This window comes from Balaenoptera physalus (assembly GCF_965194825.1).
Source record: "Balaenoptera physalus genome assembly, chromosome: 12".
Taxonomy (NCBI): Eukaryota; Metazoa; Chordata; class Mammalia; order Artiodactyla; family Balaenopteridae; genus Balaenoptera; species Balaenoptera physalus.
Genome location: NC_138897.1, coordinates 93,995,718 through 94,010,456, shown reverse-complemented (window position 1 = coordinate 94,010,456; position 14,739 = coordinate 93,995,718). Strand labels below are relative to the sequence as shown.

The 14,739-nt window shown below is 45.7% G+C and overlaps 1 protein-coding gene across 1 annotated transcript in view; it reads left to right on the top strand.

Annotated features, from left to right (window-relative positions):
- TMEM132D (transmembrane protein 132D) overlaps window positions 1–14,739 on the top strand; it is a 690,149-nt gene that overhangs the window by 580,339 nt on the left and 95,071 nt on the right. The window contains exon 5 of the mRNA XM_082418220.1: window positions 12,584–12,724. Within this exon, the coding sequence (XP_082274346.1) occupies window positions 12,584–12,724 (141 nt within the window). The remainder of the gene's footprint in view (window positions 1–12,583; window positions 12,725–14,739) is intronic.

Sequence of the window (14,739 nt, the reverse complement as noted above, 5' to 3'; positions counted from 1 at the left end):
CTCACAGCATGGCGGCTGCGTTCCAAGAACAGGGGTCCCCAGGGAGAAAACCGGGTGGAAGCTATATTGCCTTGGATGACCAAGCCTTAGAAATAACAGGGCATCACTTCCACTGCATTCTAAGCTTCAGACATGGGTCACTAAGGCCAGCCTGTATTGCAGGGGAGGGTCCCTAGACCCCACTTCTGCATAGCAAGAGTGTCAAAACTGGGCAAACAGACTTTTAAGCCACTCGGGAATCAACACGTTATCTCTTGATGAGAGGTATGTTTGCTTAAAATGAAAAAGATGGCTAATAGAGGGACCAAAACAGGAACCTAATCATATGAACCGGGACAGAAGAGACTGCGGAGGGAGAGAGAAGATTTCATCCATCATCCCAGAAAATCAGTAGATAATACTTGAACCCACTACGTCAAGAAACTGTAACAGAGCATGTTATTTAGATATTTAGATACATGGAAAAAAGTCTTCATAACATAATAGGAGAGTTGAAAGTGGTTACCTGAGAACAAAAATGGGTGGGATGGCTTTTCGTGGTATCTTATGATAAACCTTTTATCACAAATGTAATATTTTAACAACGAGGTTGTGTAACCTTGATAAGATTTTTAAATTCACATAAAAAAGTAAACGCGCCGTGCATTGTGGTTCGTGATTCAGTGGCGTCCAAAAAACAGCCTAACTGGTGAAAGGCATGAGCAGACTGCCAGCCTCCTTTGGGCTCCGCGGTATGACGTTTCCCTGCTTCCCCACGAGAGGGAGAATAATTTTATTTTACCCCGTACGGCTGCTGAAATAATTCTCCATACCACACTACAGCCATTAAACCCAAGGGCTGATGTACCTTAAAAAAACAGAGTGGTTTATAAATTTGTTTGCAATGCAGGTGCCAAATTGACTGACGCTTTCACTTGTTAAAAGAAGCACAGAGAGTATTTATCGTGATGCACCGTTATCGCTAATGGGACGGAGTATTTCCATGGTCATCTAATGGCTCTTCTGTTTAATGTGGTATGAATTGGCATGTTTGGTATTCGTTAGGGGTGCAGGCAGGGGCGCTGGAATAACAGAGCTTGGCCAAACAAGCAAGAGACAAAGACAGGGTGACGAGTCACTATTCTATTTCTTAGGTTATTGATCTTTGTTGGGAAGTGCATTGAAAAGATTTAAGAAATTAACCACGGTGAGGGAATCGCATTGAGGAAGAGCATGGCTGCAGAGATGTTCGGTCCCCCGCTGACTTAGGCTGGGTCTGCGCCAGCTCATTTCACCAGGAATCAGGCCCGTCAACCGGAGATGAAGGGCCAGTCACCTAGCAGTGTTGAGTTTTCATACCTGAGCCATCTACTTTGGCTGGGGGCACAGTCCAGAACTCAATGAATATATACTTTTTGAAACTGGAGTTGGGAAATGTGTATTAGTCAGGGTGGATTAGGTTATATTACAGTAACAAGTAGCTCTGACGTCTCATTGCCTTAAGACAAGGAAAGCATTCTTTATTACTCCTGCTTCATGTCCTACATGGGGCAGCAGGAAGCTCTTCTCCATACACTGACTTGGGTTTAACAGGCTCTACCATCTTGGAGCTGAGCCACCTGGAATGTGCAGCCTCTTCGGTCAGGGCAGGTGATGAGAAAGAATGGATAATTGTGCTTGAAAGCTTTACTGCCTCAACCCAGAAGTAGCAAACAACATTGACCCTAATAACATTTTAGTGACTGTAAGTGTTTACATGGCCCTACCTAACAGCAAGGGTGGAAAATAAAGAGGCGCAGATGGCATATTTGCTGAGCCTTCCTTTCTCTGGTGTAAGCTGGAATTCACTGCATGGCATAACCACCGACATCTAGCCTGACTGGCCAGGCATCTCTTCTGATTGATGGGTACCAACGCCATACTGGTATTTTAGGGTTTCCCCTCACCTATATATATAAATTTTTTTTTTTAATATATATGCTAGGTATTTTTTTTTAATTTTATTTATTTATGGCTGTGTTGGGTCTTCATTTCTGTGCGAGGGCTTTCTCTAGTTGCAGCGAGCGGGGGCCACTCCTCATCGCGGTGCGCGGGCCTCTCACTATCGCGGCCTCTCTTGTTGCGGAGCACAGGCTCCAGACGCGCAGGCTCAGTAATTGTGGCTCACGGGCCCATTTGCTCCGCGGCATGTGGGACCTTCCCAGACCAGGGCTCGAACCCATGTCCCCTGCATTGGCAGGCAAACTCTCAACCACTGCGCCACCAGGGAAGCCCCTCCCCTCACCTATATTTTAAATGTCACATTTGAATATGATATATTTTGACAAGAAGGGGAAAAATCATTTTTATGCCTGATCTGGGCGTCCGTCTTTAACTCAGCAGTGTATTTATTTTAGTATGAAACCTAAATTCTCGCTTCTTCTTATATCCCTTTGACATTTGAGGTCCTAGAATGCAGTCCGCTGTGGACAAAGGATCATAAGATATTATTTGCTGTGTCATTGGAGTTGGCATCAACATCAGAGTGTGAATAATGCCAATATGATAAAATGTGAATTTAAGGGAGTTAACAGACTTAGCAGAATATGCCTTCTTGTGTTTTAACATCAGGAAAATACCAGCGCATGTAGTGTTGATATATTAGTGGAAAGCTGTCATTTGTAGCTGCCCCAGAGGTATCGTCTTGGCGTTCTTAGAGCTCCCCACAGTGTAAATCTCATCTTCTCCAGGTAAATTCCAAAAGCCTACTTTATGCAGCCTCTCCTGAGAGAGAGCAAAGTGTCTATGAGGGTTTAGGCTTGCGCTTTAGTTTCTGCCGGTTGGAGGCACCTGTGATGCTTTGTTTCCAACGCTGGGGCAAGGAAGTATGTGGGCATCCGTTGGGCTGCTTGAGATTTGGGGAGAGGTAATGAGATTCTAGAACAATCTGCCTGATTTGTCAGCTTCCTCATGGTGGCAGAAGTGGCAAGTCCATGGTGGCCCCACTCTGTGGCTCCAGGCCTTGATCTTGGGAGGTGGGCTGGAGAATGTTCCTTCAAGTCCATCAGCAGTGCAGGGCTCTGCCCACACTCGACAAATCCCTTTCGGCTGAAACGAGCTACGGTGGATTCTGTTGTCTGCAGCTAAGATCCTTGACTCACAAGTGTTTCTCAAAACTGCACATTAGTTCCAAGATACTTTGAAGAATGGGTAAATATGGTAAGAAATCGAGTACCTATTTTTTATTTTTTTTAATTTTTATTTATTTTTAAATTTTTATTTATTTATTTATGGCTACGTTGGGTCTTCGTTGCTGCACGTGGGCTTTCTCTAGTTGTGGCGAGCGGGGGCTACTCTTCATCGCGGTGCGCGGGCTTCTCATTGCGGTGGCTTCTCTTGTTGCGGAGCCCGGGCTCTAGGCGCGTGGGCTTCAGTAGTTGTGGCACGTGGGCTCAGTAGTTGTGGCTCGCGGGCTCAGTAGTTGTGGCTCGTGGGCTCAGTAGTTGTGGCTCACGGGCTTAGTTGCTCCGCGGCATGTGGCATCTTCCCGGACCAGGGCTCGAACCGGTGTCCCCTGCATTGGCAGGCGGATTCTTAACCTCTGTGCCACCAGGGAAGCCCGAGTACCTATTTTTTTAAAAAAACAAATCTATTAGCAGTACAGGAAGTTGCAGAAGTATCAGGGAAAGAATAAGAATGTTGCAAATTGCAGGCAGATCTCAACTGTGCTCCCAAAGGCACAAGGTCGCCCCCCCGATGGTGCCGGTGCCCTCAGTGCAGACCCTTGATTCAGGGCGTGTGAATTCTTCATCTCCTGATGACCCGTAGGGATGCCACCATGTTTGTGTCTTTGCTTCAGTGGAGCATTTGATACGGTCCTATTCAGTGATAAGTTATTTTAGTCTCTCCAAGCATGATAAGCAGGCAAGTAAAGAAGCATGAGTTCTGAAACCTGCTGTTTAAATAAGTGTGATTTCTGCCCACATATTTCCATGCAAACGGGAATGTCCAGGTGTGTTTCTTTTTTAAAAAATTAAGTAAAATACGTGTCCCAGAGTTTATCCTGGGAAATTTCTTACCTGACATGGGAGCAACTTTCTAACACCTGGGGCCATTTCTGGAGCTGCTGTCGCTGGTGCCCTGTCCCGTGCCCTCAGCCCTCCTCTGGGCAGTTCCCTGACCTGGTCCCAGCTTGAGTCATTCAGACAACTTCCCACAGGTGGGTCCAGGGCTTTTCTTACATCCTGGGAGCCTGTGCCCAAGTGTGGAGGTTACACCCCTGGGGGATGAGTACTTCCAGCCTGTGCACACCCGACTGTTGGCTTTCCCTCCTTCTCTGCCTCCCATGCCTCGCCCCTCACTCCCACCCCCTGCAAATAAATTAACTCAATCCAGAGCCTTGTCTCAGGCTCTGCTTTGGGGGAAAACTCAAACTAATGCAGTATCCAGTTTGCAAATTGGCTAACAAATTGATAATCGTTAGAGAAATAAAAAGTCTGCCTCTCAGTAAGAATTAGAAGGAAACCCTATAAAACAATGTGCTTTCATCTAAAGTCTCCTGGTTGACTTTATCAAGTAGGATTCTTTGTAAGCAAAAGAAAATGATTCTGTTTTTTGTTTGTTTGTTTGTTTTAACCACGTTTGAGGTATGACTGACATGTAAAAAGCTGTACGTATTTAAAGTATACAACTCGATGAGTTTGGGGATAAGTATATGCAGTAAGTCCTCTACATACAAGCCTTCAAGTTGCGAACTTTCAAAGCCGTGAACGTGCGTCCACATGTCCAATCACATAAGTTAGTTCACGTGTCTGGCGTACATTGTCACGTGCGTGCATCCTCTACAAGTGGTTGTGCTTTCGTGAGAAACAAGAGGAAGAAGAAGTAACTGAAGAACCGAAGAGATTCACGACGCAGGAAATGGCAAGGGGATTTTCCTCATTTCAGGAGGCACTGTTAGTTTTGGAGGCACAGGACCCGAACGTAGAACGGTACACGAAGGTTGCAGCAGCCATTCAGAATGCAATCCAGTGCTAACGTGTCATCTACGACGAGAAAAAAAGAGCTACTACCCAGACATCACTGGATCGTTTTTTCAAGAGGGTGGATAGACTTGAATCCAGCAAGGAACCAGCACCTGTGCCATCAACGTCAGGCGTGAGTGACATTGCAGCTGGCCCTCCGTCTCCTATTGCTGACGTTCCTTCAGCTCTACCATCTCCCACCTCCTCTCTCTCCTCCAGTCAGTAACTCTTCCTGCCTGTTCACTCGATGCCAGCCCCTGTGTGCCAGCTCTTGTACTGTACTACTGTACTTTTCAAGGGACTGTACTGTAAGATTTTAAATGTTTTCCTTATTTTTTGTGTTGTTTCTTTTTATGTATTAGTTGCATGAAAAGTATTATAAATCTATTACAGTACAGTACTATATAGCCAATTATGTTAGGTGGGTACCTAAGCTAACTTTGTTGGACTTAGGAACAAAATGGGCTTACGAACGCGCTCTCAGAATGGAACTCGTTCGTATGTAGGGGACTTACTGTAGTACCTGTGAAACCGGCACCACTACCAAGGCCATGGACATATCCACCACCTCCCAAAGTTTCCTCCCTCCCCTTTATTATTATTATTATTATTATTATTACTAGTGTGTGTGGTGAGAACATGTAACATAAGTTCTACCCTCTAAAAAAGGAATTTATCAAATGAATCCAGGCTCTCTCAGAGAGTGGATAAAATAGTTTAAAAGGCAGGAACCAGGACCTTAGTGGAAATACAGATAAGAGGACAAATGACAGACTTTTCCAGGTGCCGCCAATGGGACGAACGAAATCGAAACATCCTTGGCCCTCACTCTCCTTGAATGAAGTTCAAATCCAGGGTAGGAGGACCTGACTGCCGTAGCTTCAGAGAGGTCTGCCGACTTCTGTGGCCAGCGACACAGGGTTATGGTGATTTTCAGTCCTAAAAAGAAGGGATGGTTTCCCCAAAGGAAAACTGAAGTCCTATTACGCAGAAGGACTTGGGGCAGGTGAAAGCAAAAGCTGTCCATCCCAGGAACGCATTATTTTCCTTTAAAAATATTATAAGGAAATTTACTTTGATATTTCACTCAAATCTTGTTTGTTGGAGAACTTACACCCTCTTCTTCTGTCCTTATAAACCCCCAGAGGAAATGCTATCTTTGTGCAAATCTAAGTAAAATCAAGCTGAGTGTGCCAGTTAACTTTTATTGCCACCTCCTCATAACGCCCATCTTTCAAATTTCTCTCTCACTGAGTTAAAAGATGTGAAACGCCCCGCTTGGAGGTAAAGAGATGGGGCTTCGTGCCGCTTTGATCAGATAAGCCTCCAACTTTCCCAGATGCAGACGTGGAGCCAAGCTTCGCACATCGTAGCCGAAGGCGGTGCTTCCATTTGTTCTCCGTTCTGTTTGTTTAATGGGACGTTTGTCCTTCTCTGCGCTCCTCCAATGGGGTGCCCGAAGCTTCATCTATGATGCTTTCGTTCAGAGAAGAAGCAGTGGATGCGGCTGACACCGCATTTATTCTATTCCAACCGCATTCGTCCAGTTTAACATCTGTGGGATCGTTTCAAAACCACGTGTTAAAATGATCTCCAAAAGCCACAGGAATGTTGAAGGTCCAAACACTGTTTTCTTCTCATTACGGGACAATAGGCAATTTAACTTGCTTATTTCAGCCTAAGACCTGTGAAAACTAATGAGGATTTCTTCCTTCCGGGGTGTGTCAGATAGGATTGTGATTATCTGTGAGTAACAGGACACACAAACACAGAAGGATGAAATAAGCAGGATTTTAGTCTTCTCTCCAGATGTGTTCAGAGGAAGCAGTCCCAGCTTAGTGCTGCGGGGCATCTAGCATCCAGACTGCTTCTCCTGGGGGCTCAGTCATTGTACTAGTTTCCTGGGGCTGCCCTAACAAAGCACCACAAATGCGGTGGCTTAAAACTACAGAAATGTACGTGGAAACAACCTAAATGTCCACCAACAGATGAATGGATAAAGAAGCTGTGGTACGTATATACAATGGAATACTACTCAGCCATAAAAAAGAATGAAATAATGCCATTTGCGGCAACATGGATGGACCTAGAGATGATCATACTAAGTGAAGTCAGTCAGACAAAGACAAATATCATATGATATCAATTATAGGTGGAATCTAAAATATGATACAAATGAACTTATGTACAAAACAGAAGCAGAATCAACAGGCATAGAGAACAGACTGGTGGTTGCCAAGGGGGCAGGGGACAGGGACAGGCTGGGGGTCTGGGGTTAGCAGACGTAAGATATTCCATATAGGATGGATAAACAACAAGTCTTACTGTAGAGCACAGGGAACTATATTCAATACCCTGTGATAAACCACAATGGAAAAGAAGATGAAAAGGAATGTATGTATATGTATAACGGAATCACTTTGCTATACAGCAGAAATTAACACAACATTGTAAATCAACTATGCTTCAATTAAAAAAAAAAAAACAAATTTATTCTCTCACAGTTCAGGAATCTCCAAATCAAAAATCCAGCTGTCAACAGGACATGCTTCCTCTGAGAGCTCTTGGGAACGACACTTCCTGCCTCTTCCAGCTTCTGTGGGGGCCAGCATCTTTGATACTCCTAGGCTGGTGCCTGCATCCCTCCCATCTCCACCTGCATCTTCACAGGACCATCTTCCCTGTGCTTCTGACTGTGTTTTCTCTTCCTGTGGGGAACACCAGTCATTGGATTAGGGCCCACTCAAACCCAGCATGACCTCATTTAACTAATTATATGTGCAATGACTTTGTTCAAATCAGGTCGTATTCTGAGGTTCCAAGAGGACAGGAATTCTGGGGGACACTACTCCTTTGCAGTCATCATGCACCTTTGGGTCCAGTAAGTCCATTCTGAGGTCCATTCTGTGAGCAGGTGCGTAGGTCCAATTTCTTCTGAAGTCCAACCAAGTTAGCCTAGGTACCCAGTTAACACAATCGGCTATATAGTGCTGTACTGTAATAGGTTTATAATACTTTTCACACAAATAATACATAAAAAACAAACACAAAAAATAAAGAAAACATTTTTAACCTTACTATACAGTCCCTTGAAAAGTACAGTAGTACCAGTACAACAGCTGGCATCTAGGGACTGGCATCGAGTGAACAGGCAAGAAGAGTTACTGACCAGAGGAGGGAGAGGAGGTGGGAGATGGTAGAGCTGAAGGGTCGTCAGCAATTAGGAGACGGAGGGTGAGCTGCAATTTCACTCACGCCGGACGTTGATGGAACGCACGTTTGCGTCTTTGAAGGTTCGCAACTTGAAGGTTCGTATGTAAGGGACTTACTGTATTTATCGAACACTTAGAACTTCCTAGGCACCAGGCAGTGTTGTAAACACTCTGCAATTATAAACTCACCTAAACCTAGGGCAAACGCAAGAGGTGGGTACTGTTACCCCCATTTTATAGTTGAGAAAATTTAGGCACCAAGAGTTAAATAAGTTGGATTCCCTTGCAGTCCAATGGTTAAGACTCTGCACTTCCAATGCAGGGAGCGCGGGTTTGGGGAACTAAGCCAAAAAGTCAAAAAAAAAAATTAGATTTAATAAAAAAATTTTTTTTAAAAAGAGTTAAGTTGCCCAAGGTCACCCAGTGCATCGTGTCAAAGGTGGGATTTGAACCCAATGGTCCCATATGAGCTTCCTCACTCTTAACCAACTACACTGAACCTTGTGGCTCTTAACAGCAAACTCCAACTTTGGGGGTGCAAGAGGCAGCGCCAACTCTGGCATCATCTGTGCACAGTGGGAAGGAAGAAAGGGGTAGCACGAAACAACCTTCAGAATCTGTTTTTTTTTTTAAAACTTCCATGGAAGCTTCACCCAGTGACTGCCATTTATATGTCACAGACCAGAACTGTGTCACAGCTTAAGTGCAGCCAAAGAAATGTAATAATTTTAGCTGGGCATTTTACAGCCTCAAACGAAATTGGCATTTTGGTAAGTAGGCAGGAAGGCAGAATGCACACTGGGTGAGTTACAAACTGTCTCTAACACACAGATCCATCTCTTGATGTATGTTTTAAAATTTTTAATTGAAATATAGTTGGTTTACAATGTTGTGTTAGTTTCAGGTGTACAGCAAAGTGATTCAGTCATCATATATATTCTTTTTTAGATTCTTTCCCCTTACAAGATATTGCATATAGTTTTCCCTGTGCTATGCGGTAGGTCTTTGTTGGTTCTCTATTTTATATATAGTAGTGTGTCTCTGTTAATCCCAAACTCCTAATTTATCCCTCTGTCCTGTTTTCCCCTTTGGTAACCATACGTTTGTTTTCAATGTCTGTGAGTCTATTTCTGTTTTTGACGTGTTTTAGACTGTTCCCCATCTCCTGTAATGTTTTCCTGTACCCATTATCTTCTCCTCTGTTTTAAAATTAATTTTCAAGAGTGCATATGAACAAATGACGGGGCTCATACGCAAAGAGAAAATTGGAATCCTAGAAGCAGGAGGAAATTTTTAAAAAACAAACAAACACTCTAATGTTGGTTCCAATCCGTTAGACCTCCATATGACAAATTACTTCACACTTAAGTCACAGCAGACTGTCGATGCAGCATGCATTTCCCTTACACCCTTCCAGACCAATTCCCAGTGTCACCGTCTGCCAGGACCTTTCCTTGGGACTGTCGAAGCCTGTCTGCCTGCACACACAGCAGGCTGGACGAATGTATAAATACCCCAGCTCCCTTGCCCCTCCGTGGAATTATTTTTAAGGGTGTATTTCAGATAACTTCCCCGCAGGGAAATATATCATAATCCATTTCAACATATTGAAATATATAAAATGCACGGTATATTTCGTAAAAGAGATCAACCCCTGCAGGCCTAAGCTCCAGCCTCCACTGTGATCGCTGGCAGGACACACACCCTCATTGGCTGCCTCTTCCTCCCTGTATCCCTTCCCCACTCCCTTCCTGAAGTTTCCTGCACCTCCCAAACAAATGGCCCTTGAGTCCTCGTCCCAGCATCTATTCTAGGGGCTTTCCAAACCGAGATGCGGGTCATCATTTCTCCAGCAAAATGAGGACGGTTATTGTTTCCTTACAATAGCTGATAATTAGTTAGATTCCAAGAAAAGGATGCGTGGCCTCACTCATGAGGTTGTCCCTTTTTCTGGTGCCACAGTCAGCTTCTCTTTCCCCACCCACACTCCCTCCTATCCTCTGGTGACCCTGAAGTTCTGCAGCTGTGTTGTCAGATTCCCAGGAAGGATTTACTGGCAAGAACAGGATGTCCAGGTGGCAGAAGGCGAGCATGGAACTATCAGTAAGAACTGACACAGAGCTTTCTCAAGAGATGCTGCCTTTGTTTCCTAGGCTCAGGGGTTCTGATAAGGCGAACTCATGGCAATAAGGCAGCTGAGTTCAAGGGTTTTATGGGATCACGTCTCAGCCCAAGCCAGGGCTCAGCAGGCACTTTCACCACCACCCTCTTGTCTAGAGACTTCTGTGAGCCATCCACACACCATTCACGTCCTGGAGAAAGCCAGTGATGCACAAGAGAAGGTTCTTTTTTTTCTTCCACCTTATTTATTTTTTATTTTATTTTTTGCACTACTCAAAACTTTATTAATGCAAGTGAAAGAAACAAACAACTAATTCAAACAAAACACAGCAATAACTTAAAAAAAAAAGCAGTAGGGAATATATTGCTTTGTATAACCATGAAGTCCATGGATTATGGGGTGGATTTGATCTAGGTTTCTTTTTTTTTAATTTTTATGTTATATTGGAGTAGAGTTGATTAACAATGTTGTGTTAGTTTCAGGTGTACAGCAAAGTGATTCAGTTATATATATACTCTGTACACATATATATATACATATATATATATATATATATATATATATATATATCCTATTCTTTTTCAAATTCTTTTCCCATTTAGGTTATTACCGAATATTGAGCAGAGTTAAGAGAAGGTTCTCAATGTCAAAGAATTGCACAGAGAAGGCAGGGGAATACCAAGCCTGAAATCTCAGTCCCTAATCCCCACCGAGATCCTGCAGGCAGAATATGCTTTCTGTTTAGAGGATAAGGAAACACCCCAGATGTGCGGGCTCACAGCTGCTCATTGGTTACCCTGGGGTCGTTTCTCGTGATACTGACCTGACTGCAAATGCATTAAAGGCCTTTTGAGTTGGAGCAGACATGCTGTTTACTTTTCCACCACTGATGTGCAGAATTGTTTCCTTTGATACTGGTCTCCTAATGCTGCTCCCCTAGTCTGTTTTTTCCCTGTGAAGTGGGCCAGTTTGGGCCCGAGAGTTAAAATGCTTTTTTCCACTTCTTCCCAAAGGAAGAATAGTTCCTTTGGATCTCTACCCTTTAGAGTAGAAAAATACGCCTGGCCTTTTTCCTTCCCAGAGGCAACGGAAAGTAGCGTCACATTCTGACTAGGCTCCTTTATTCTTTTACTATGTTTGTACCCAAAATAAAACAAAATCTGGCTGGGAACCCACAGGGGAGGAAAAAAAAGGTGCATAAGCAATGGGGCATTTGGAGGCCTATGCATATTCAGACAGTTTGAGGCATGGTCGTTGAAATTCAGGAACATTACAAACTGTCGTCTTGTCTTTTAGAATTAAAATAAAGGAACAAAATATATATTTATATACATATATGTGTATATATATATATTATCATTTCCAAAGGCTAAACCAAATGAGCTAAGTATAAAATGAACCAAGTCCTATAAAGGAAAAATAAGATCTTATATAAGAAATGGAAAGTTAACATAAGGAAAACGGTTATGTAATTTTAAGATGATAAACTTCTACGCCTTCTTCTGGCGTGCGGCTAAACAGGCGTTTGTGATTTCACATGAAAACCAAATGAACCAGAATCTCTGCAAGCCTGTCTCTAAGAGATGTAAAAGCCTCCCTAAACAGCTCCTAGGGCCTGTCCAGATGTTTTCTTGCTGCTGTACCAAGGCTAGGTCAGTCAAGTTCAGACTGACAGAGGAAACTCGGTGTGTGTGCTGACACAGAACCTCTTAGAACATGATGGACATGTGATGAACGGGGGTTGAACTGAGAATGCCATGGGCTAGAGCTCAGAAGTCTTGTTATACAGAGATTTCGGGTTACGCAGGGACTTTGATTTCCACGTGATTGGAAGTGACAATCCCTGCAGAGAAGAATGAGATTCCTAGGGCTCAGTGTTCTCCATCTGAGAAATGGGCTCATATGCTCTCCCAGGACTGTGCCAGTTCACAAGCCACAACAGTGTAAGAGTAGCCGAAGGAGGCATGGGCGCACTGGGGAGAGAAGTGCAGAGTAAGGATTATCGCTCAGTGTCTGGGAAAAGTCACCTGTGTACCCAGTGCCAAGAAGAAGGGACTCATGCAGACAGATCATCATATGATATCACTTATATGTGGAATCTAAAAAAATGATACAAAAAATGATACAAATGAACTTCTTTCCAAACAAATAGAATCACAGACATAGAAAACAAATTATGGTTACCATAATTCCCGCTTCCCGCTGGGGAAGGCGGGCCGCACGCGCGCGTGCAGGGCTGTGACCGCGGGATGCGTTTGGTCTTCCAGGAGGCGGAGATTCTGAACACAGCAATCCTCACTGGGAAGACGGTGGCCGTGCCGGTGAAGGTGGTCTCCGTGGAGGAGGACGGCGCCGTGACAGAGCTCAAGTCTGTGGAGTGCCGGTCTTCCGACGAAGACGTCATTAAGGCAAGTGGACGCCTCCCGGCCCCCGCAGAAACGCGCTGTCGTGTCGGCATAAGTGTTCGTCGACCCGCTGGGGCCACGGGGCCCTCCGGGGTCCCCCCCCATCCCGCTCTGGTTATCCTGCCGTTTGCATTCCCTGCCCAGGAATAGAACAGGGCGAGGACTGGTCTGGGGAGAAGTCTAGGTCTGTGATGCTCTGACCTTCCGCGTTTCCAAGCGCTTGTGGCCTCTTCGCCACCTCCTGGGGGGGTCGCGAGGGATGAGGGACCACCATCCTAACAGAGGTGACTGTGCCCCGACCGCCCGGCTGAGATGGAGAGGGAAGGGGGCGTCAGAAGCTAGATGAGCACGTATGCAGACACGCTCTGAGGTGATTTCAGTGCCCAAAGCGTTTGTGGAAAGTCAGTGTGGGTATAAAGTATACAATTACCCCCAGCTTTGATTCACAACCGTTCTCCGCTTCCCTGGCCAACCCGCAGAATTCTCCTTGACTTAGGGACGGGGTGACCAGCTCCCGCCAGTCCTTGTGTAAGTGCCGAAGACTCTTTCCTTTCCTCCTGCTGCTTCTTTCTCCTTTTTAATTGAACGCAGAAGTGATCTAAAACAAAGGCCTTCTGGGGGATGCGCCAGGCGGGAGACTGAGTTTGCTCTGCCAGGCAGCTTGTAGCACGATGCCAGTCGGCAGGGGAGAGGGGTTTGTCACGCTGCCACCACCCACTGTGGACACAAAGGCATCCCGGCACCTCCTCTGATGCTGTGAGATGCCAGCAAACGCCCCAGGCTGGCGAGGGGTGCGGTCCGGGGAGGGGGACTCCCATCCTTGGGGTCCCGGGACTAGGCAGAGCCCACTGGCCTTCCTGCCTGTTCTGCGCAGGGACCGCAGGACCTCTCTGCCCCCACGAGAACCCCAGGGTGCGTTTCCACCCACGAGAGGGCAGTGGACAAACGCAGCTTTGAATCGCCGCTAAGCGCTGGGTCCCGTTTCAGATGTTAGGGCCACAAGTTAGAGGCACATACCTGTCCTTAGTTGCTTGGAGAGAAGGCAGAGGTGGGGGAAGACGACGGAGCCCTGTGACGCATTACATGGCACGCCGCCGCCCACTTATTCCAGAAGCCCCTTCGCGTCAGGACATAGCACATCCATCCTTCGAGTGGGTCAGAGCAGCAGCAGGGCACAGCCTGGATTTCCCGTTCTCTCTGTCTCCCACATTCAATCCTTCAGCAAACCCTGCTGGCAGTGCTACCTGAACACACCGAGGAGCCAGGAGCCACCCCTTCCCCGTGGTGTCCTGCCACCACCCCACTCCAAGCCACCGTAACCCTCCTGGGTCAAAGCGGTGGCCTCCTGGTTGGTTTCCCAGGGGCCACCTTGGCCGCATGCAGCAGCCGGGTTGACCCAAGTGCAAGCCTGGTGATGTCATTCCTCAGCTCGGAACCATCCACTGGCTTCCTCCCGTCTCAAAGGAAAAGTCAAAGTGTTGACGAGGACGGGGCAAGCGCAGCCCAGCCGGCCACGCCTGCCTCAACTCCGACCTCGCTCTTGCCAAGTTCCCTCTCGCTACCTCTGTCCCAGCCACGCTGAAGATTTTGCTGTTCCTCTTACAGTTCAGAAACCCTTTCTCCCCCCGCATCTGCTAACTCTCTTCCCCTCGATGGCTGCCCAGCCTGCTCTCTCCTTTACCTTCCTGCCAAAGCCTTTCCTGAACAAATTTGTAAAATTTTCACACAGCCCTGCCTTTCTCCATCCCTGCTTCCTCTTTATCCATCATATTTTTTCATATATGTCATCTATTTATAGTCTAGTCTATATAATTGTACATCGTATATTTATATGTCTTCAACTGTATTATATAGTCAAAATTTTCATTTTATTTATTGTCACACTGTCTCACCGGATGTAAACTCCATGAGGGCAGTGCTACCTTGGTCCCCTTCATTTGCTGCTGTATCCCCGTCGCTTACACCAATGCCAGGCCTGTAGTAGGTACTCAGCAGATGTTTGTGGAATGAATGAATGA